General features: G+C 40.8%; 1 protein-coding gene across 1 annotated transcript in view; it reads right to left on the bottom strand.

Moving 5' to 3' along the window:
• The window catches only part of CPZ (carboxypeptidase Z), a 59,474-nt gene that overhangs the window by 14,741 nt on the left and 21,755 nt on the right, over positions 1–22,978 (bottom strand). Inside the window, exons 5-7 of the mRNA XM_043971943.1 lie at positions 21,096–21,292; positions 15,301–15,468; positions 8,528–8,686 (exon numbers count right to left, since the gene is read on the bottom strand). Of these exons, the coding sequence (XP_043827878.1) occupies positions 8,528–8,686; positions 15,301–15,468; positions 21,096–21,292 (524 nt within the window). The remainder of the gene's footprint in view (positions 1–8,527; positions 8,687–15,300; positions 15,469–21,095; positions 21,293–22,978) is intronic.

Below are 22,978 nucleotides of genomic sequence, written 5' to 3'. Positions count from 1 at the left end.
ACAAGTGGAAAGGGTGTCAAGTTGGAAAAGACTCAACATTGTTACTGTTGTTCAGTTGTGTCCAACTCTTCATGGCCCCATTTGGGGAAGAGATACTGGAGTTGTTTGCCATTCCCTTCTCCAGCGCATCTTATACATGAGGAAACTGAGGCAAACAGGGTTAAGTGACTTTCCCAGGGTCACACAGCTAGTAAATTTTGAGGACAGATTTGAAAACAGAAATATGTCTTCCTGACTCCAGACCTAGTGATCCATTCACTATGGTACCACCTAGCTGCCCCAGTAAGAACATCAACCTTAGAAAGTTAGAATTGGAAGGATCCTCTGAAGACAGAATATAGTATGTTAAAGATAGAAAGGACGTTAAGATATAAAGAATGTAACAGCTAAAAACTAATTCAGAACGTATACAATGAAAAACTAAAGTTTTGTCAAAGCCTAGATTTGAATCCAAGACTTCTAGGAATCTCTAGTCAACCATAAGGAAGGGACTTTGAAACAGAATAGAGAACATTCAGCTGGAATATTTCTCAGACATTACCTCCTCCGCCTCTCTCATTGTAAAAGTGAGGAGCTGAGGCAAAAGGTGGGAGAAGTGTTGGGCTAAATGACCTTACTTCCATTTCCTTATCTGTAAAATAAGGAAACCTGGCCTCTGACATGCCTTCCAGCTCTCAGATCTTTGACAATTGTGATTTCTGAGTTCCAGACACCTTTAGAATGGGATGAGTCTACAATTCCACCATGAATACCATAGCACAAGTTGGTCCCAAGAGTCTGTTCCCAGAAAACTATGATAAATTTTGGCCAGAAATAATAAATTTTGCATCATCGCAAATTGGTGATGCAATGCATAACAGGAGCACTGCAGAATTTCTCTGTACTCAGCACTGTTAAAAATCACACATGGAGAGAGCAGATACAATGAGGGAATGAATGGGTCTCAGGGCCTTCAATATCTAAAAGGGAAGAATCTTCAAGAGTCACCAAGGCGTCACCTTATCTATGTACTGACAACATTTTGAGAACAGAATGCTGGGCCTGGAGTCAGGAAGGCTTATCTTTCTAAGTTCAAATCCAGCCTCAGGCTCTCCAGCAAGTCACTTCACCCTGTTTGCCTCAGTTTCCTCATCTGTAAAATAAGTGGGAAAAGGAAATGGCAAAGCACTCCAGTATCTGCCAAGAAAACTCCAAATGGGACCATGAAGAGACAGACATGACTGAAAATGATTGAACAACAAACAACAAGTTCCTAGAGGTGGGGAAAGGCTGGGAAAGGAAAGTAGCAGGTGATCTAGTTGAAAGCAAAACTTGAAGCCATGATGGATTGGATTTAAGACAGTGGGGTTTTAGCCCCAGTTTTGTTACCAACTTGTGATCTCAAAAAAGGGGACTCCCTCCTTTGCACCTCAGTTTCCTCATTTTAAAAATTAGGGTTTGAACTAGATGATCAATAAAGACCCTTCCAAATCTGATAGTGCATGTTCTAGTTCTGGTATCTTTTCTAGTTCTAAAAGTTTATATTCTGGGATCCAAGGTCCATTCCAGCTTTAGTAGTCTATGTTCTAAGCTCCTTTTCAACTATAAAATCCTGTGTTCTAAAACCCTTCTGGTTCCAACAATGTTCCAAGTTCTACCTTGAAACAACTTTAGTGGCCTGTGTTCTATGTTCTAAGATCCATTCCGGTTCTGACCTACATTTAATGATACTCAGAGTTGGAAAAGAACTTAAAGGTCATACCATCTAAATCATCATTGAATCAGGAGGACCCTATGCCCAATCCCTGATCAGTGATCACCTAGCCTCTAGTTGAAGAGTGCCAGGGATGAGCAACCTACAAACCACTGAGGGAGCTGGATGGTCTCAGGCAATGACCAAAGATTTTTTTTTAAGTTCAATTTTATTTTATTTCTAATTCCACATTCTCTCTCTTCCACCTCTACTCCCCCTACTCATTGAGAAAGCAAGAAAAACAAAACCTGTTACAAGTATGTAGTCAAGAAAAAAATTCTTACATTAGCTATTCCTATCTTATCTAGCTATCACTATCATTATATCTATACCTACATCTATCATTTATTTATATCATCCGTCTATCACTAACTTTATCTCTATCTTTATCTCTAACTTTGAACTATATATTTATATCTATCCACCCACTTGTCTGTCAATCCATCCATCCATCCATCCATCCATCCATCCATCCATCCATCCATCCATCCATCCATCCATCCATCTATCCTCTATCTGCTTCAGTTTGCACTCTGAGTTTATCTTCTATCTGTAGGTGGATAGTATATTACATAATGAGTCCTCTGGAATCGTGGTGGCAGTGACCAAGCATTAATAAAGCCCAGTTCAAGTATGGAAAATAGGCTGGATATATAAAAGCAAATTGAGGCCTGTACCAACACTGGAGAAGGAAGGTACCACCATAGCCTCTAGAAACACAGCTAGGTGAGTGATTCGTGCTGCAACACTACCCTCTAGTGGCCATGCTCTGTATGTCAGATTCACATAATATTTCATATTTGGCCCAAGGATTGTTAAACTTTTCCTGTGTTAACCTTTTCCTTGGCGCCATGGCAAAGCTTGTAGAAGCCTTCTCAGAATAATGTCTTTTGCCTGTATCCATAACTGAAGGAAACATTAAATTTCAGTTTGAGGGTAATGAAAATAAAAGTGTAACTTTGTTTCTCCTACAAACTTACAGACTCTCTGACATCTTTTTCAGGGTAAGAACCTATTATCTAGCTCAACACACATCCCGAAATGAATTCTTTCTACTACATGTTCAACCAGAGATTGTCTAGCCCCTGTGTGAAGGCTCCAAGGAGATGTAACACATTCTTTCCCCAGGCAGCTCCTTTCATTTTGTTGTTGCTCATTCACTCAGTCGAGTCCAATTCTTCATGACCCCATTTGGGAATTTCTTGGCAAAGATACTGGAGTAGTTTGACATTTCCTTCTCAGTTTGTTTTTAGAGATGAGAAAACTGAGGCAAACAAGGTTAAATGACTTGCCCAAGGTCATACAGCTACTAACTTTGAGGCCAGATTTGAACTCAGGTCTTCCTAAGCCTAGGCTTGGCACTCTATCCATTGCACCATCTAGTTGTCCTTTTTCATTTTAGTATAATTCTATTAGGGAGTTTTCCAAACTGTTAAGTATAAATTTGCCTCTTAGTAATTTCCATCCACTGCTCCTGCTTCTGACTTCTGGGATAAACTGAACAGTTCTATTCCTTTGAGATAGCTATCTCATCTCCCTAAGATCTCCTTTCCAGGCTAAACACCTCAGGTTCCTTCATAGTTGTTCATATGGCATGTGCTCAAGGCCCTTCAGCATCCTTATTATCTTCCTGTGGACAGGCCCCTGTTTATCAATGTCCTTCCTAGGCTGTGATATCCAGGACTGAACAAATTCTCCAGACTGGATTTGATTGGGTAGAATGCAGAGGGATTGTCACCTGTTTATTCCTATTAGCTGTGCCTCTCTTGATGCAGCCCAAGATGTCATCAGTTCATTGTTGTTGTTATTATTGTTATTCACCCACATATCATACTGCCAACTTATATTTAGATTGCTTTACACTAAAACCCTCATATCTTTTTCTTTCTTTCCCCCTTGCTCATAGTTTTCAGGTAGACCAATAATTTTCAAATAATCTCTCCTGGATCTATTTTCCAGGTCAGCAGTTTTCCCAAGAAGATATTTCACATTGCCCTCAATTTTTTATTCATTTGGATTTGCTTTATTGTGTCTTGGTTTCTCATAAAGTCACTAGCTTACATTTGCTCAATCCTAATTCTTAGGCAATTATTTTCATCAGAGAGCTTTTGTGTCTTCTTTTCCATTTGGCTTTTCAAGCTGTTGCCTTTTTTCTTATGTCTTTCCTACATCACCCTCATTTCTTTTTACATTTTTTTCCTCTGCCTCTCTAACTTTATCTTCAAAGTCCTTTTTGAAGCACCTATATGGACTGACACCAATTCGTATTTTTCTTGGAAGTTTTAGATATAGGGGCCCTGACATTGTTATCCTCTTCTGAGGGTGCACCTCGATCTTCCTTGTCACTAAGGAAACTTTCTATGGTCCTCACCTTTCTCTGTCTGCTCATCTTGCCTTTCTTTTACTTGACTTTTAGCTCCTTAAAGTGGGGCACTGTTTCCAGGCTGCACTGTCCCAACCTTTAGGAGGTCCCAGGTGGTATGATTTAAGGAAGGGCAGGTTCTTCACTCACCTGGACTGTTCCTTGGTCTATAGATAATCCCCGACCAACTTTCTAATCAACCAGCTTTCTGTGCTGTGGTTGTTAGCTCCAATGAGCCTGTGCCCCTCCCCCACCAGGGACAATGCTACTGCAGCCTACCTTCTGGTTTCCAGCAGGAGTGAAAAACCCAAGTTCTGCCTCAGCACCATCATAGACCCCTGTAATCTCCACCCTGCCAAGGGCTCAGCCATCTCAGCAGACTGTGAGATTAGTTCCAGAAGACACTGGTGCTGCAGCTGATTCAGAGGGTCTGGGGAGGGGGGGTCTCCTTTCCTGGCAAGGGCTCCCTGGGACTGGATTTGTGTCAGGGTGACCGTGGGGTTGGGATCCACTCCTGTCTCAGCACAGCAGCTCCCTCCTTCCAACTTTCCAAGCTGTTCTTGTTTGGAAAATGATCTCAGCACCCCTCATATCTTTTTCAAAGAAACCATTGTCTAACCGTACCTCCTCCATCTTGGGAAGTCTTTTACTTGGGGCCAAGCATAAAACTTGACCTTTATCCTTATTGAATTTCATCTGATTAGTCTGAACCCAATGTTCCAGGCTGCTTTCAAGGTTTGGGTTTTGTTTTGGGGTGTTTTTTTTTGGTTTGGGTTTTTTGGGGGTTTTTTTAGAGCCTGACTCACAACTCTCCCAGCTTTGTGTCATTTGCATAGTTGGTAGAAAATATTATCTATGCTTTTATCCAAGCCATTGAAAAAAAATTAAATAACACAGATCCCTGGAACAATCCTGCCAAGTTAACATTAAGTCATTAATGACTACTCAGAGTAGGGCCACTCAACCACTTCCTATGCTATCTCATTGTACTATCATCTAGGCCTGAGCTTCCTAAATTTTTCCAACCATTACCCCTTTTCATCCAAGAAATTTTTACATGACCCCAGATACATAAATATATAAAATAGGTATACATAAACTTTTACCATTACAAAATTTTTCACAATCTTCACATTGTTACACAATCCCATATGGGGTTGTGATCCACAGTTTAAGAAGCTAGGATATAGGCCATGTCTCTCCAATTCATGCATGAGAAGAACATGAAATATTTAATCAAATGCTATGTTGAAATCTGGAGAAACTATATGAATCATTCCCCTGATTTCCCAGTTTAGTAACCCTTTCAAAAAAGGAAATGAGGTTATCCTGGCATTTTATGTCCTTCCTGGACATGTTGGTTCCTTATGAGCACTGCTTCCTTTTCTTAATGCTTACTTACCATCCCTTTAATAATTTATAATAGACTTCTCCCAGGAATCAAACTCCAGTTCCTTGTCCTATGGCTAACAAACTCTATTTTCATGACTTGTGTCATTTAACCTCTGTTTGTCTTAATCTATTGGAGAAGGGAATGGCAAACTACTCCAATGGCAAACTACTTCTTGGAAAAGAAAACTCCAAGGACAACATTGGAATGCTATGGTCCATGGAGTCACAAAAAATCAGACATAACTGGATGACTGAACAAATATAGATGTGAGAGTCATCTGAGAATAGATAATTGAACCCATGGTGTCTAATAAGACCATCAAGAAAGGGAAAGGGTATAGAGACTAGAGAGAACCCAAGAACTTGAGGGACATCTCTACTTAGTGGTGGGAGATTGATGATGACTCAGCAAAGGAGCCTGAGAAAGAGTGGTTAAAGAAATAGGAAGAAAATCTGAAGATGGTAGAATCATGGAAGACTACCCAGGAGGAGTAGATATTACCCATGAGAAGAGGTGGTTAACAAGTCAACAGTGTGAAAAGCTTCACAGGGAGTAAGTAGGATGAACACTGATAAAAGGCTTAAGAAATCATTATAATCTTGGAGACAGCAGTTTCAGTCAATGATGGGGATAAAAACAAGATTCCAAGGAGCTGAGGAACATGTGGGAGGTAAGGAAACATAGGTCAAAAGTGTACACTACTTGTTCTGGGTGTGAGAGAATAGAAATATAGGAAATATAAGTCAAAAGTGTATACTACTGGGGCGGCTAGGTGGCGCAGTGGATAAAGCACCGGTCCCTGATTCAGGAGTTCCTGAGTTCAAATCTGGCCTCAGACACTTAACACTTACTAGCTGTGTGACCCTGGGCAAGTCACTTAACCCCATTGCCCCGTAAAAAAAAAAAAAAAAAGAAAAAAAAGTGTATACTACTACTGCGCAGCTAGGTGGCACAGTAGATAAAGCACTGACCCTGGATTCAGGAGGACCTGAGTTCAAATCCAGCCTCAGACACTTGACACTTACTAGCTGTGTGACCCTGGGCAAATCACTTCACCCTCATTGTCCCACAAAAAGAAAAAAAAATGAAAAACAATTGAAAAAAAGTGTATACTAACTACTTGACGGAGGTTGAGAGAATAGATATATTATAATAACTTGAGGGGATACCTGGGTCAAGTAAATATTTTTTTTGAGATAGAGGATACCTAGGAACACTTGGAAGCAGCAGAGAAGGAACCAGTGGATAAGGCAAGAATGACAATGAGAGAATGGAATCTATGCTGTAAATCTCCCTGAGAGCAGCTAATGTTTTGTTTTTGTTGACATTCCCTGTATCTTTGTATCTCCTAGCACAGTGACTTGTATACAGCAGGTGCTTAATAATGGCTTGTTAAATTGAATTGAATTATCACAGGTCCAAGCTCCTGGATGATATGAGAAGTGATGAGATCAAGATCTAGGAGAGGGATTGGACTTCTCCAGAAGAAAAGTCACCTCTTCCTCAGAGAATGGAGACAAAGAGTAGGGAATGGAGGATGATAGAAGTATGGAGATGAGGAGGGGAGAAGTCTAAGGCCAAAACATTTCTATTTTCTTATTAAAGTAGAAAGCAGAGAAAGCAGAAGTGGAATAAAAGTTGAGTAGTTTAACTCCTCTCCAGCAACTATCAAAATCACCCCCATTCAAACTAAGCTGTATTTTTTCCTAGGAGTATTTATGATTGTGATTGCACACACACACACACACACACACACAGAGTCACATTTTAAGTTTTACCAACTGAAAGATAAAGTTTTCTCTTAGTATAGTAGAAAAATTGCCTTAATGCCAAGAAGATTTGGGAAGAAGTCTGGCCTCTAAAATATACTTGCATGACCCTGGGTAAGTGCTTATCAATATTTTAGGCTATTCTCTGAAACTCTGACATACATTGGTAGGGTTTCCTCACCTGGGAATTCCCTGTACAAATGAAATCACAGATCTAGTCTCTATTCAGAAGTAAACACAATAAATATATTTGTTTACATTAGACAATTTAACTGATTACATTTCTATAGATCTCTATGCAGATATTATCTCACTTGATCTTCAAAACAATCCTATGAGGTAGGTGGTGTTTTTTTCTTTCTTTCTTTCTTTCTTTCTTTCTTTCTTTCTTTCTTTCTTTCTTTCTTTCTTTCTTTCTTTCTTTCTTTCTTTCTTTCTCTCTCTCTCTCTCTCTCTCTCTCTCTCTCTCTCTCTCTCTCTCTCTCTCTCTCCCTTCCTTCCTTCCTTCCTTCCTTCCTTCCTTCCTTCCTTCCTTCCTTCCTTCCTTCCTTCCTTCCTTCCTTCCTTCCTTCCTTTCTCTCTCTCTCTCTCTCTCTCTCTCTCTCTCTCTCTCTCTCTCTCTCTCAGCAGGGCAATGAGGGTTAAGGGTTAAGTGACTTGCCTGCCCAAGGTCACGCAGCCAGTAAGTGTCAAGTGTCTGAAGCCAGATTTGAACTCAGGTCCTCCTGAATCCAGGGACGGTGCTTCATCCACTTCTCCACCTAGCTGTAGCTGCTCCAGTGGTGTTTTTTCAGTAGTGTCTGACTCTTCATGACCCCATGGGCCATAGCACTCCTGGCCCTTTTATCCTCCACTATCTCCCAAAGCTTATGCTCCTTTGTTTCCATGAAACTATCTTTCCATCCCATTTAACAAAGAAGGAAATTGAGTCTCAGAGGAGTGAAGTCCTTTGCCCAATGTTCACACAGGAACAGAGTCCAGGTCTCTTGACTCTTCTTTCATAGGATCATGAGATACAGCTTTGAAATAGACCTCAGAGATCATCTAAGTCAGATCCAAGGCTAAGATCAAGAGAGGTTGAGAGACATCCTTCGTATGGCACAAGTGGTAAAGAGCAGATAACATCTGAATTCAAGTCTTTTAATTCCAGATCTCATGGTATTTCTCCTCTCAAGAGCTTCCTTCCTCAAGACAACACTGCCAGCCCACAGGAAAACCATGAAGTTTCCATAAGGAAAATATTTTGATTTACCATGAAAAAATCATATTACCTTCTCATCAGGTGTGGGGGAGAACATTTTTTCTTCCAAGGGATGCTTCGAGAAATCAAAAGGATATGAAACCACCAAGTCACCCCCATGGAGACTGGCCGACAGCACAAATGGGATGGTCCTCATCCACTTCATGATGGCCTTGGTCTCTGGAGCCACCTGAACAAAGAGAACAAGAACTGGAAAGGACCTTAGGGATCACTGAGTTCAACGGTTTGTCTTACAAATGGGGAAACTGAAGACCAAAAAGGAAAGAGTGACTTGTCTAAGGTCACAAAGCTAGTCAGTAAAAGAAATGAGATTTAAAGATTTTTTTATTCCAAATCTAGCCCTTTTCCTACCATACCACATTATCATGCTTCTTTCAAGGCTTAGTTCACCATCTACAAGAAATCTTTCATGACTCCCTGAGGTATCAGTGTTTTTTTTTCCTCCTCAAATGATGATGTATATAATAATCTATTTACATGGGCTATTCTTTACCCACCTCACCCCATCCCATAGAACAGAATCGTAGAGAATGTGTTTTAATTTCATTTTGTCTTTGCATCCTTAGCATCTAGAATAGTACTTTACACACAGTAGGCACTTACTAAATGCTTACTGGATTAGAATGTTGACATTTATTCCACACATTATCCCCATCAGATTCAAATTTCCTATTCAGTAAAAGTAAAAGGCTAAAACCAACTCAATAGTCATTTATTCATCAAGAAAGGCTGTGATATCAAAGAATAACAACCTGGGATGAAAGTGTCTGTGATCTTTAAGCAAAAAATAATTCAAGTTGGTGCCTACTGTGTACATAGCACTATGCTGGGAACTAGAGATTCTCACTTTAGGCCATTTAGTTCCTGCCACCAAGTAGCTTACAGCCTATACCAGGCAGGGCACACATAAAGGTATAATGCGAATGCACAATAAGAGAGTGTTAAAAAAAAGAAGTACTAGAGTTGTATTTCATTGAAATAGAGAGGAATTTCCTCTATTGATACAGCATAACCCCGAAAGAATGCAATGGACAAAACACAAGGCCTGACTTAAGGAAGGCCTGAGTTCAAATCCAGCCATAGACACTAACTGTGTAAGCCTTGAAAAGTCACTTCACTCTGTTTGCCTCAGTTTTTTCATCTGTAAAACTAGTTGGAGGAGAAAATGGCAAACCACTCCAGTATCTTTTGTCAAGAAAACACCAAATTGGGTCACAAAAAGTCAGAAACAACTGAACAACAAAAAGCCCAGAAAAATTAAGTGACTTGCCCAGGGTCATTTGACAGTATGTCAGAGGCAGAGAGTTGAACCTAGATCTTTCTGTTTTCTAGTACATATCTCTATCCATTAAGCTCTATTGCCTTTTATAAGAAGAGAAGCAAAGTGTTAAATGAGATGTTGGGAAAAGGTCATTATGGACTTGGGAAGGGTAAGGTAAGTAGCTAGAGACATACCAGCTGGCCTCTCAGTAATTTCCAGGGTGTCACAAAGAAGTGTAGCATGAACACCCTGATGGAACCTGGGACCCCAATTTGTTAGCAGTTAATATTAATGAGTCTAGGACTTTGGGTTTAAGCCATACAAGGACTAACATATGGGAAAAATAAGTTATTCCTTACTCACTGACATCTAGGGAAAGCAGCTGGCTTGACCAGTCTCTATGCTGGTGTTTTGATGATGTCATCAGTTTGGTGTAGTGAGGACACTGGCTAATCTTGGAAATTACTAATACTTCTTGGCTATAAGGCCAAGTTGTCCCTTGCCCCTTTCTAAACTTTGGGTACTTCATCTATAAAGTAGGCATAATTCTGGCACTTCCAAATTCATAGGACTATTGCGAGAAGCGTTCTACAGATAAAGGAAAGATTATTATCTTCAAGTCCAAATACGTTGTACAAGACCTTTGTTGGAAGATGGGAAAATAGCCTTGAAAATGGTTAAGGGTTCTTTAGTTTTGCTTTTGTTTTCTTGGTATATAGTCCTCCATGCTTCCCTCTAGAGATATGTCAGCACAGTGACCTGAATAGGGCACTAGACCTGGCTTCAGAAGACCTAGGTTCAAATCCCAGTTCTGCTACCTACTATTGGATGGCAGTGGCCAAGGTTTGAATGTGTCTGGGCCTCAGTTGCCACATCTGTAAAGAGAAGGTATTGGGCTGAACGATATCTAAAGCCCTTTCTGCTTTGGAATCTATGGATCATAATTGGATCTGATCATGCCCAAGTATTCCCATGACCACCTGGGCTCATTGTACTGCTAATAACCATTTTTAGCTATTGCAACAACATGCAACTATATCATAGGGATGGGTGTCCCCATTTTCTTCCCATCTTTCCCCCATCTCACTCTGTTTCCCATCCTCCCTATCCTTAATAGCTTCACTCTGTGAAGCCACAGCCATTGTCTTATTCATCCTCCAACTGCCCCCAGGCCCAGCACAGGGCCTGGTCCTAAGTGTAAGGAGCCAGAGAATGATGGGAAACTCCTATGTGATGGGTCACTATGGTGACCAGCATTGGTGATGCAAGCACACTGCCTTACATTGAGCTGAAATCTACCTCCCTGTGGTCTCCACTCACTACTCCTCGTTTTGCCCACTGGGAACAAGCAGAACAGCCTTTGTAACCCTTTATGTCAAGACAGCATTGAAGATGGCCATCTATGTTACCGATCCCTTTTACATTTGTTAATTGCCTCCTGTGATTTCTGGATTTCCTGGGAGGTCTGCCCATCAATTAACCAATCAACACACATTTATTAAGTGCTTATTATACGGGTATCCTATTGCTTGCTTTATCAATGTGGTAAGGGAGGGGAAGAATTTGGAACTCAAAATAAAAAATATGAATGTTTTAAAAGGTATTTATTGTGAGCTAGGCATTATACTAAGCACTAGGAATATAAAGGAGGATTGGAAGGAGAAAGGATTAAGTATTTATTAAGGTCTATTATGTGCTAGACACCGTGCTGAACACTTTTTTTTAAACAAATATTATGTCATTTGATCTTCACAACAATTTGGAGAGGTAGATGCTATTGTTATCCCAATTTTAACGTTGAAGAAACTGAGGCAAACAAAGGTTTAAGTGACTTGCCTAAGGTTACTTAAGGGTCTGAAGTTGGATTTGAATTCAAGTATCCCTGACTCGTGGCCCAGGATTCAACCCACTGAGCCACCTAACTGAATCAAAAATCAAAAATAAAATTGTTGTTGATTTGTTTCAGTTGAGTCTGACTCTTTGTGACCCCACTTAGGGTTTTCTTGGCAGAGATACTGGAATGGTTTGCCATTTCCTTCTCCAGATCATTTTACAGATAAGGAACTGAGGAAAACAGGGTTAAGTGACTTGCCCAGGGTCACACAGCTAGTAAGTCTCTGAGGCCAGATTTGAATTTGGGTCTCCCTGACTCCAAGTTCATGCTTCAGATTCGGTCCCTAACAGCTGTTGTAAAAAGTCTGGTCTCATGATTCTACTCCTGGCTCATCCACTAACTAACTCACTGTGATCTTAGGTAAGTTATTTACCATCTATGGACATAGGTTTCTTCATCTGTTAAGATAAAAGGATTGGACTATGGGACCTCTAATCTCTCTTTCCACTCTAAGAGAGTATCTCTATAGTTATAGGATCGATTTTTCTGGAAGAAAAGAAAAATAGACACACACAAAATATTCTCAAACAATTTTTTTCCTAAAACTGTCCCAAAGTTTTTGATTTCTCATAAAGACTTTCAAAACAGTGTTTTACTTGACTTTCCTCTGCATGGGCATTTCAGACATGCTGCTGGCTGAGCAGATTTTAAAATGCACACTCAGCAGGGCAGATTTTAACGAAGGATTTTGAGGCTTGGATGCAGAGTCCTGGGGAATGGTAGCAGAAAAAGGGACTAGCTGCAACTCCCAAGGTATCACCCATCTTCCTTTAGGGAGAAGGAGGCAAATGATGAGACAATGTGTTGACATCAGGGGTTTATTTAGTAAAACAAATTCTAAGTGATGTTCTGGGATTGGTATAGATCTAGTCCAATTTCTAAGGCCTTTTTATCTCTATAGTCCTGTACAGTGAGGATTGATGGGAAGGATGGGTGCAAAGGACACTCCCTGGGAAGTCTCCAGACACATTCCAACCCCTACCTCTATCCCCCAGATGGTCCAGTCCTGGCCACCAACTAACTCACTGTGGGCTCTTCCACTTTCATTTCATGCCTCTAACTCTCAGTAACCATACCTAAGTTGTAGGGGAAAGCACCTTGGACATGGGATCAGAAAGCCTGGGTTCAATGTCTGAATCTGCACTCACTCTCTGTGAGACCTTAGGCAAATTACTCCTTAAGCCTTAGTTTCTCCCATTATGAAATGATAAGGTTGGATTAGATGAGCACCAAGGTTTCATCCTCCCACAATTTTCTATGCTCTAAGCTTCCTTTCGGCCCCAACCTTCCCATGACCTATACATGTCCTCAGAAAGTTAGAAAAAGGAACTACTTCAACTCTCTCTCTCTCTCTCTCTCTCTCTCTCTCTCTCTCTCTCTCTCTCTCTCTCTCTCTCTCTCTCTCTCTCTCCAGGGCAATGAGGGTTAAATGACTTGCCCAGGGTCACACAACAAGTAAGTGTCAAGTGTCTGGGGCCAGATTTGAGCTCTGGTCCTCCTGAATCCAGGGCCGGTGCTTTATTCACTGCACCACCTAACTGCCCCCTCAACCATCTCTTTTTGCAGAGGAGAACTTGGTGGCCAAATGTCTCTAGTAAATAGACAGCTGGGGATGAAAGCCAGATTTGACACTATCTCCAGAACTCTTTCCAGCCTCAAAAGGTGGGGATCACATGACCTTGGTGCTGTGTACCGTGACTACCAAAAGTCAGCCCAATGACAACTTGTTTTGAGTGAGAGATGTCAGAGTAGAAAATGAGATTGTAGTTGCTCTAGGATTTTAGAAGAGTCCCTCATGTTCCCACTGGCTTGGTCCAAGAACATTCTACAGAATAATCACAGTAATTCTTTTTTTTTTTTAAATATTATTTTTTGGTGAGGCAATTGGGGTTAATTGACTTGCCCAGGGTCACACATCTAGTAATTGTTAAGTGTCTGAGGCCAGATTTGAACTCAGGTCCTCCTGAATCCAGGGCTGGTACTCTATCCACTGCGCCACCTAGCTGCCCCATCACAGTAATTCTTGATGTTTATTAGCTGAAATGTGCATGGGACTTTAAGGTTGAAAAATACTTTTTTCATACATTATCTCATCAGATGAATCCATGGATCTGCACTGGGAGTGAGGAAAAAGATGGACTCATTGGACCCTTTATAATGTTGCTGACTTAGATCTGGAAAGTACCTCAGAGACCATCCAATCCAAGCTTCTAACTTCCCACATGAGGAAACTGAGGCCCCAGAGGTGAAGCCATTGGCTCAAGGCCACACCCGAGCCAGGAACTGGGAACCAGGTTCTCTGATTGCAATCCAGTGCTATTTCCACCAACTCATCACTTTATGGTTACAAAGCACATGGCTATCCCATTTCATCCTGTACCATTGTGTGGTTGTGTCGGGGCGGGGGGAGTGTGTGTGAGAATTATTATTCCCATTTTACATATATGGGAACTGAAACTCAGAGAGAGATTATACAACTTGCCCAAGGCCACACAAGTATCTGGGTCTATAACTGATACTAAGTCTTGGTCTTTTCACTTTTACTTTCACCTTCAATGTTTCATGAAGAACAACATGAATTGAAATTATACATGTTTTGATGGTAAGAAAGAATCACTTTGTTAATTTTTTCTACTAACAGTGCTGGGGAAGGAAAGAAGGAAGGAATGAAGGAAGGAAGGAAGGAAGGAAGGAAGGAAGGAAGGAAGGAAGGAAGGAAGGAAGGAAGGAAGGAGGGAGGGAAGGGAGGGAGGGAAGAAGGAAGGAAGGAAGGGAGGGAGGGAGGGAGGATCACTAATTGCTTTGTGCCAGGCACTGTGTTAGGAGTTTGGAGATACAAATGCAACCAAGCAAGACAGTTCCTGCCCTCAAGGAGCTTATATTCTAATAGGGGAAGACAATCCATTCAGATGAGTGGGAAACAGTGTTAGATGGCTTGTACAACAATCATGCTGGTACCAGAACCTCTGAAAGAAATGTACAAAATATGACATATATCTTTCACAATCCCATAGCACCTAGCACAGGGCTGGCCTGGGTATACAGTATATATCTGATAAATGCCTGTTTGTTAAAATAAACTTGAGAATAACATCTTTGAGGCTGAGTCTATAGTAATTTTTTTCCCTCCTTGGCTTCACCTAGTACTTTGTGTCACACTCCTAATATACACATAGGGAGCATTGTGTATTATAGTTTTATATGTTTATATCTTATTCCTCTTCCAGGCTTTGAACTCCAAAGTCTTATATACCTTTCCCAGAGCTAAGCATAAGGCTCTGTACACAGCAGACACTTAGTAAATGTTGTCGTGATTGTATTGGATTGTACTGTCTGAAATCCTCTGAGCACGTATGCCTATGTCCCACTTTGGGGTTAAAAGAAAACAACTGGGGAGCAGCAAGGTGACATAGTGGATAAAGCACTGACCCTGGATTCAGGAGGACCTGAGTTCAAATCTGGCTTCAGACTCTTGACACTTACTATCTGTGTGACCCTGAGCAAGTCACTTAACCTTCATTTCCCCCACAAAAAATAAATAGATAGATAGATAGATAGACAGATGAAAAGAAAATGAAAAGAAAACAACTGATTGAGATGGAATTGGTAAAAGATGTGTAATTCATACCTTACCCCACCAGTAGTACTGTGAAATGGGAATATGGTCAGTTCGAACTCCTCGGGTATTTGCTAGCCTGTAATATTCTGAAGTCAGGTCAGGGAAGTCACGGTTGAGGTCCAGATGCTGAGCATTTTGCCGGCCATTTGTCCATCCATTATATCCTGCACCCTGAAACTGGATGGTGGTTAAGTCAGTTCAATACATCAGTTACTTCCCAACTCCCAGACAAGTCAAGTATGGAGAAGATGAGGCAGTATGGTGAAAGGGTAAGAGCAGAAGACTGGGAATCAGAAAACCTGGGTCTATCAATCAATCAACACTTAAAAAGGACTTCCTATTATGCACCAAACACTATCCTAGGTGCTTGATTCTAGTCTTAGCTCCTCTCACCAAATCCTTGTCTGACCTCAGACAAGCTTCTTCTTTTCTTTACATCTTATTTTTCTTGTATAAATCAAGGAATTTTAACTAGATCCTCTCTAAGTTGTCTCTATTGTACTAGTTATCTCATTCATTTTTTTTGCTGATGTTGCTACATTTTTTTATCATAAAAGTATTTTATTATTTTTCAGTTATATGTAAAGATAGTTTTCAATATTTGTTTTTGTAAGATTTCTAGTTCCAAATGTTTCTCCCTCCCTCCCTTCCCTCTCCCCTCCCCAAGACAGAAAGCAATCCAATATAGGTTATATATACTTCATTCATTTTTGTTTGGATAGATGCATGAAGTCTGAATGTTGCTAAACTAATTGCAGTATATGAATATACTATCATATTGTTGTGCTATCAGAGATAATGAAATGGAGAGTTCTGGTGAAAACTGGAAAGACCCCTATGAACAAATGCAAGGCAAAATGAGCAGAACCAAGAAATACACTGTGCCACCTAGCTGCCCTGATAAATAAATTTTTAAAGAAAAAAAGTCCAGATGTTGATTGTCTTGCCCCAATCAGACCAAATCTAGAGTAAATACTGTATTTAGTATTGGGCATCTCATTTTATGAAGGGCATTACAAATTGGGGTCTGTTCAGAGTGGGACACTCAGGATGATAAGACTGGAAATCATTTTATGACATGAAAAGTTGAAGGAGTTTCTTATATTCAGCTGGAGAACAAAAGACTTAAGGGAGTGAGGATGAGAGTTGTCTTCAAATATTCAAAATTAGTATTATTATGTAAAGATGGATTGTACATGTTCTGCTGAACTCCAAAGTGCAGAATTAGGAGCAATGGGCATAAAGTGCTTCAAATATGTTGTTATTTTATCCCATGTTCTAGTAATTTTCCATTTCTTTTCTTTTCTTCCTTCTTTTATTTATTTTATTTTATTTTATTTTTTTTGCAGAGCAATGAGGGTTAAGTGACTTGCCCAGGGTCATACAGCTCGTAAAGTCTTCCATTTCTAACAGCCCATGTTCTGTATCCCAAAGTCCCTTCCACTTCTGAAAGAAAGGAAGATTTCATCATAATATAACCTCACTACTAGCATTGTCCAATATTGGCAGTGACTACTTCATTAGGTGGAGATCTCTACATCTATCAGGAGAGGAGGGATATTAAATCAAAGGCTATTAAATCAATATCCCCCCATCAGAGGTGTCAGCGAGGGCATTTCTGTTCTGGCAGGGGTTTTACCTGAGAACCTCTCAAGGCTTCTTCCATCTCTGACAGTAGGATTCTTCCCAGGTTCAGCATCCTATGTATAGTGTTCAAAGGTGGCTTTCATCTCCATAATTTGGGGTTCCATGTTCTAAAAGCCCTTCCATCTTTATCATTCCATATTTTCAAGTTTCTTCCATTTCTTCCATTCTACTCTCTTTGTTCTAAGGTTCTGTGTTCTAAGTGTCCTTCTGCCTTTAATGTTCTATTCTAGGCAGTGAAGTGGCATCATAGATGGAGCTCTAGACCTGGAATCAGGAAGACCCTCCCACCATGGTGTGTCATAGACTCTTGCTACCTATGTGACTGTAGACAAGTGACTTAAACTCTCTCAGCCTCAGTTTCCTCATCTGTAAAATGGAGAGAACAACAGCACCTACTTCACAGGGTTGTTATAAGGATCAAAGGCAATAATATAACAGCTAGCAATCTTATATAGCACCTACCATGTGCCAGGCACTGTGCTAGGCACTTTACAGATGGTAGGTATTTCACCTTATCTTCACAACGACCTTGGGAAGTATGTGCCACTGTTATCCTCATTTTATAGTTGAGGAAACTGAGGCAAACAGAAGTGAAGTGGCTTGTCCAAGGTCACATAGTTAGTAAATGTGTGAGGCAGAATGAGAACTCAGGTCTTCCTGACTTCATGCCCATCTCTCTATCTACTAAACAAACCACCTAGCTGCCTATATTTGCCTAACACATGTGAAATGTCTTGCAAACCCTAAAGTGCTAGTTATTGTTGTTACATTCCATGTTCTAATGATTTTCCATTTCTAATACTCTGCATTCTTTATTCTAAGGTCCCTTCCACTTCTGACAGTCTATGACCTACGTGCCAAGCCCCGTCCAGTTCTAATATGCTGTGATTCTAAGGCTCGTTGGCAAGCACCAATGAACTGGCTCTTTGTCCCTTTGTTTCATAGAGTATATAATGAAGCTATTCTCAAGGATGCAGAGTCTACATCAGACAGGGGCCTCTCCCTCCTGATGTGCTGCCCTCTCTAATGTGTCCTGGCGGGAGCTACTGAAAGCTTACCCACCCAGTGGGACATAAGAGGATAAAAGCTTCAAAAACTCACAAACGGAGGGATAGAGCACTGGACGGGCATAATTACTTTCAGCAGGATTCGGCCAGAGCTCAACGGGTGAACCCATGGGTCTACTCTTGAGAAAAACATACTGGTCTTCTAAATCACCACAGGGAATAAGTGAAGGCAGACTCTGTATCTTGCTGTGTACAAGACTGGCTCCTTGAGGCCAGACCAGGGCAGCAACTCAGGACTGAATCATCCCTTCCATTTCCAAGTTTATCCTTTTCAGTCCAGCCCTGCAGGAAGCCTCCATCTTTGGATAGCTCTTATCCCCAGGCTGTTCCAAGGATGTAATCTACTTAAATTGGTTACTTCTACCTCAGTCTCAACAACATTTCTCCCATCTGTCCCTTGCTCTCTATTTCTACTGCCACCATCCAAGCCCAGACATTACCAACTCTTGCCCAAACAGTTCCAATAGGCTCTAGAATGGTCTACAGGCCTCCATGAGAGACTATATGGCCTAGTGGATAGAGCTCTAGACTTGGAGTTAGAACAGGTCTGATTCAAGCCTTATGTTCTAACTAGCTATAAATCCATGTGTCATTGACTACTCCTGGCTTCATTTATTTCATCTATAAAATGATGAGATCAGATTCTATTATGAAGTCCTTTTCACTTCTAAACCTATGAATTTATGAGCCATTTGCACTCCAATCCATCATAATTAATCTTTTTTTAATTTAATTTTCCCCCCAAATATATGTGAAAACAATTTTAACATTCTTTTTTTCAAGTCTGGGGTTCCAAATTCTCTCCCTCATTCCCCTCCCCACCCCTTATTGAGAAGACAAGCAATTTGACATGGGTCATATATGTATAGTCATGAAAAATACATTTCCATGTGAGTCATGCAGTAAGAGAAAACACAGACAAAAAAAAAACAATAAAAGGTAAAGTGAAGGAAAAATATCTTCAATCTGCATTCGGGATCCATCAATTCTTTCTCTGTAAATTCACAGCTCCTTTCATCCTAAGTCCTTCAGAATTGTTTTCCATCATTGTATTGCTGAGAAGAGCTAAACTACAAGATAATCTTTTTTAATACACTTCTCTGTATATGTCACTCTTATTTATAGCCCTTCAAAAGCTCCCTATTACCCATAGGATAAAGTTCTTACTCCTTAGCCTGAGGCATTAACGTCCCCTTCTGTTCTGACCCTCCTAAACTTATCTTTCACTGTTCCATGTCACAAACTCAAGTCTTCGGTCAAACTCTAACCCAAATGGATGTATCCCCCCAAATATGCCTAGAATTTCCACTCTCCATGCCTTTATTCACATCATGCCTTATTCTTGGAAATCTTCACTGCCCTACTTGCTCCACCCCAGCACTCCCAGTTGATGTCTTCCTATCTATCCTTCAAGGCCAGATCATAAATCAACCTTCTCCATGAAGAAAGCTGACCTCTTCAAGATAGAAAGCATTTACAGCTCTGATCCAAAAATTCTTGGTTTGTTCTATGTAAAAGAGATTGACCATCCTTTCTTCTCTCTCCTAGAGATGAGCCTTACTAAATGATGTTTCAAAATCCAACAGAAAAGATCCTCCTGTATCCTGTGGACTTCCCAACCTATCAAAGAGGTTGGCTTACTCATAGTGGACAGAATGCAAAACTTGGAGTCAGAAAAACCTGAGTTTGAATCTTGCCTCAGAAACCACTGGCTATGAGAACCTGAGACTTCTCAGTGCCACATTTCCTCATTTATAATAATGATAATAATAATACAATGAACATTTATACAATGGCTTGAGGTTGGCAAAACACCTTAAAAAATCATCTTATATTGTCACAAGAATTCTGAGAAATAGGTGCTATTATTATCCTTATTTTATAGATCAGGAAAGTGAGGCAGACAGAGGTTAAGTGACTTCCCTAGGGCCACATGATTAGTAAGTGTCTGAGAAAGGATTTGAACTCAGGACTTCATGATTCCAGGTCTAGTGTTCTCTGAACTATTGGTTCCATCTAGCTCCTGTAAAGTGAGAAGGTTGGGCTTAAGCTTCCTTCCTGTTCCTTCATGACCCTGTGCTTCATAGCTCTCATAAGCAAATTCCTACATAGAGCCAAAAATGATGAAGAGAATTAAAGAAAACATGAATGCAGTCATCTCATTATTAGCCTCCCAAATCACTGTGTCAGAATTACAGAATCTCAGGGAGGAAAAAAGAGTATTATATATGTACATATCCAAAGGACAGCCCAGCTCTGCTGTTTACTACCTGTCTGACCTTGACTGAGTCATTTCAACTATACAGGTCTCAGTTTTCTCATCTATCAAATGATAGTTTTGGACCAATCTCTACAGTCCCACCCAGGTCTAAAACCTACTGTCTTATGTAATTATAATAAGACTCCCTCACATGTGACCATTTAAAAATTCACAAAGTGAAGTTCATCTAGTTCCTTTGATAAGTGTTGTTTTCCCCCATTAGAGTGTAAACTCCCTGAGGGCAGAAGCTGGCTTTCTTTTTCTTTATGTTTGTTATTTGTAATTAATCCAAGTGTAGCACAGTACCAGGCCTACAGTAAAGGGTTAACAAATGTTTATGGTTTGACTTACTATCCAATTCCACCACTCATAGATGAAGAAACTTTGTGCTTGTTGTTGAGTCACTTTTGAGTCATTTCCCACTCTTCATGACCCCATTTGAAGTTTTCTTGGCAAAGATACTAGAGAGGTTTGTCATTTCCTTCTCCAGCTCATTTTACAAATGAGGAATTGGGGCAAACAGGGTTAATTGACTTGCCCAGGATCACACAGATACTCACTGTGTCTAAGGCCATATTTGAACTTCTGAAGATGAGTTTTCCTTATTCCGAGCCCAGTTCTCTATCCACTGTACCACCTAGCTGAGAGAAAACTTAGAGGCCCAGAAAAACTGTGTGACTTGTCTAAGGACACTCAGCTAATAAATGACAGGACCTACTTTGAACTCAGGACCTCCAACCCCTGATCTAATTCTATTTCTACTGAACCAAAGTAGGCTTAAGGCTCCATTCTACCCCTATTTCCCAAGGAATTATAGGACAAGCTTTCACCTCTGCTGCCGCCACTTCATAGCCATCAGGGTTCATGGAAGGTAGCAGGTGGATCCGGGTGGTGTTAATCAGGGTCTGTATTCGTGGATTGCCCAGCAGGTACTCTGAGCACAGGTACTGAGCAAGGTAGATAAGCATCTCCCTCCCAGTCACTTCATTTCCATGTATGTTGCCAATGTACTTAAATTCTGGTTCAACTGTGGAAAGAGGTATCGAGAAGGGGGCATCATTTACAAATGACAGCAGTCTTTTGCAAGCCAGAAATACAGTTGGATGGCTACTGAGGCACCAAATGTGGTTGACACAAATATGTCTGCTGAGATATCTATCAGAGACATAGGAATTGCAGAATCATAAAAGACTTAGAAAGGAGTTTAAAAGTAATTTCATCCCCCTTTCCTGCCCACTGTAAGAAACTTGTGTAGAAAAGCCCTTTCAGTGTCTACTTGAATACCTTCAGTGATGGGCATTGCATAGGATGGTAGATTTCATGATGGAAAGAGACTGTGAGGTCTTCAAGTCCAGCCTCCTCCTTTTACAAATGACAAACTCAGTCCCCAGGAAGTTCAGGGATTTCCTCCAGGTCAAACAGTTAGCTAGTATCTGAGGGAGGATTTACATCTAGTCTCCCTGACTCCAATCCCAATGCTCAATTCATAAATCCATCCTGCCAGTCATGGATGAATGCCTAAGTAGGCTGTGATCTGCATTGTTGGAAAGGATATTGACAGAGATGAGGTCCCAGGTTTATCACCCAGCAAAGGCAGTATATGTGAGGTTATCCCTCCCTATATTTCCTCTTTTCTGTGACTAGTCTTTTTCCCTAAAGGCCAGCTCTGCTCTAGATATGCCCCCTCACCGAATTTTGGAATCCTAGATTTAAAGGTAGAAGAGACCTCAGAGGCCAATGAGTCCAACCCTCCCCCCCACTATTTTGCAGATGAGGAAACTGAGGGCCAGAAGTTAAGTGGCTTGGCCAGAGGTAAAAAGCCACTAAATGTCTGAAGGAGGATTAGAACTGACATCTTTGTGACTTAATCTAATAGCCTGTCCATTGAGTCTCATCGTTTTCTTCTTCCTACTTGGGAACAGCCCATATCTAAAAATCTTCCTAGCTGAAAATTACCAAACTCGACCTTCCCAAGGGCTTCTTGTTTGTGACATTGGAGATGAGATGCCAACTGGACCACTTTCTGGAAACCACGTCCCTCCACATAAAATCCTTAGTATTCTTCAGCATTTTCATGCTGGCCCAATACATGCAGTGACCGTGGATTCACTCACCAAGCTAGGAGGCATGGCAAGAGCTTGGAGTAACCACATGCCCATACTTGTTGTCCCTGCTTCACTCTTTGTGTTTCCAGCTTTGGATGTCTCCAGTTAAGCTAGGTAGTCTTCCCTTAATATGCCAAATAAAGGTTTTCTACTTTCAGCATTGTTTGATTATTCAGCAAAGCCCCCCATGATCCCCAAAGCCTTATGACTCAGATGCTGAAACATCTGGATTGAATCACTGTGTCACTGGGGTTGCTCTTCCTTAAATGGAGCCAGCATTGGCTTCCACTTTGCTCTTAATTCAGCCCTCTGAGGCCAAACACAGTTTAGTCTTTCTGTATGACAACTCTCCAAATACCTCAATAGCTCTCACGCTTCTCCTAAAGTCTTTTATTCTTCAGGCTAAGCATCATTAGTTTCTTTAGTAAACCCTTGTAGGATCCAGTCACCTCTCCATCCTGGTCACCCTGCCCCTGCATGGGAAGGCAGAGAAGAGTTATTATGTGGACTGTTGGAAGAAGTCCACATGAATAGGATAAGTAATTTGCACCAATAAATCATTCCTGTGCCACACTGAGGTCTAATTTATGGAGTCAGGAATGGGCAGG

The sequence above is a fragment of the Dromiciops gliroides genome, chromosome 6, assembly GCF_019393635.1.
Source record: "Dromiciops gliroides isolate mDroGli1 chromosome 6, mDroGli1.pri, whole genome shotgun sequence".
Taxonomy (NCBI): domain Eukaryota; kingdom Metazoa; phylum Chordata; class Mammalia; order Microbiotheria; family Microbiotheriidae; genus Dromiciops; species Dromiciops gliroides.
The sequence above is the reverse complement of the archived record's forward strand: the minus strand, read 5'-3'. Positions and strand labels throughout refer to the sequence as shown.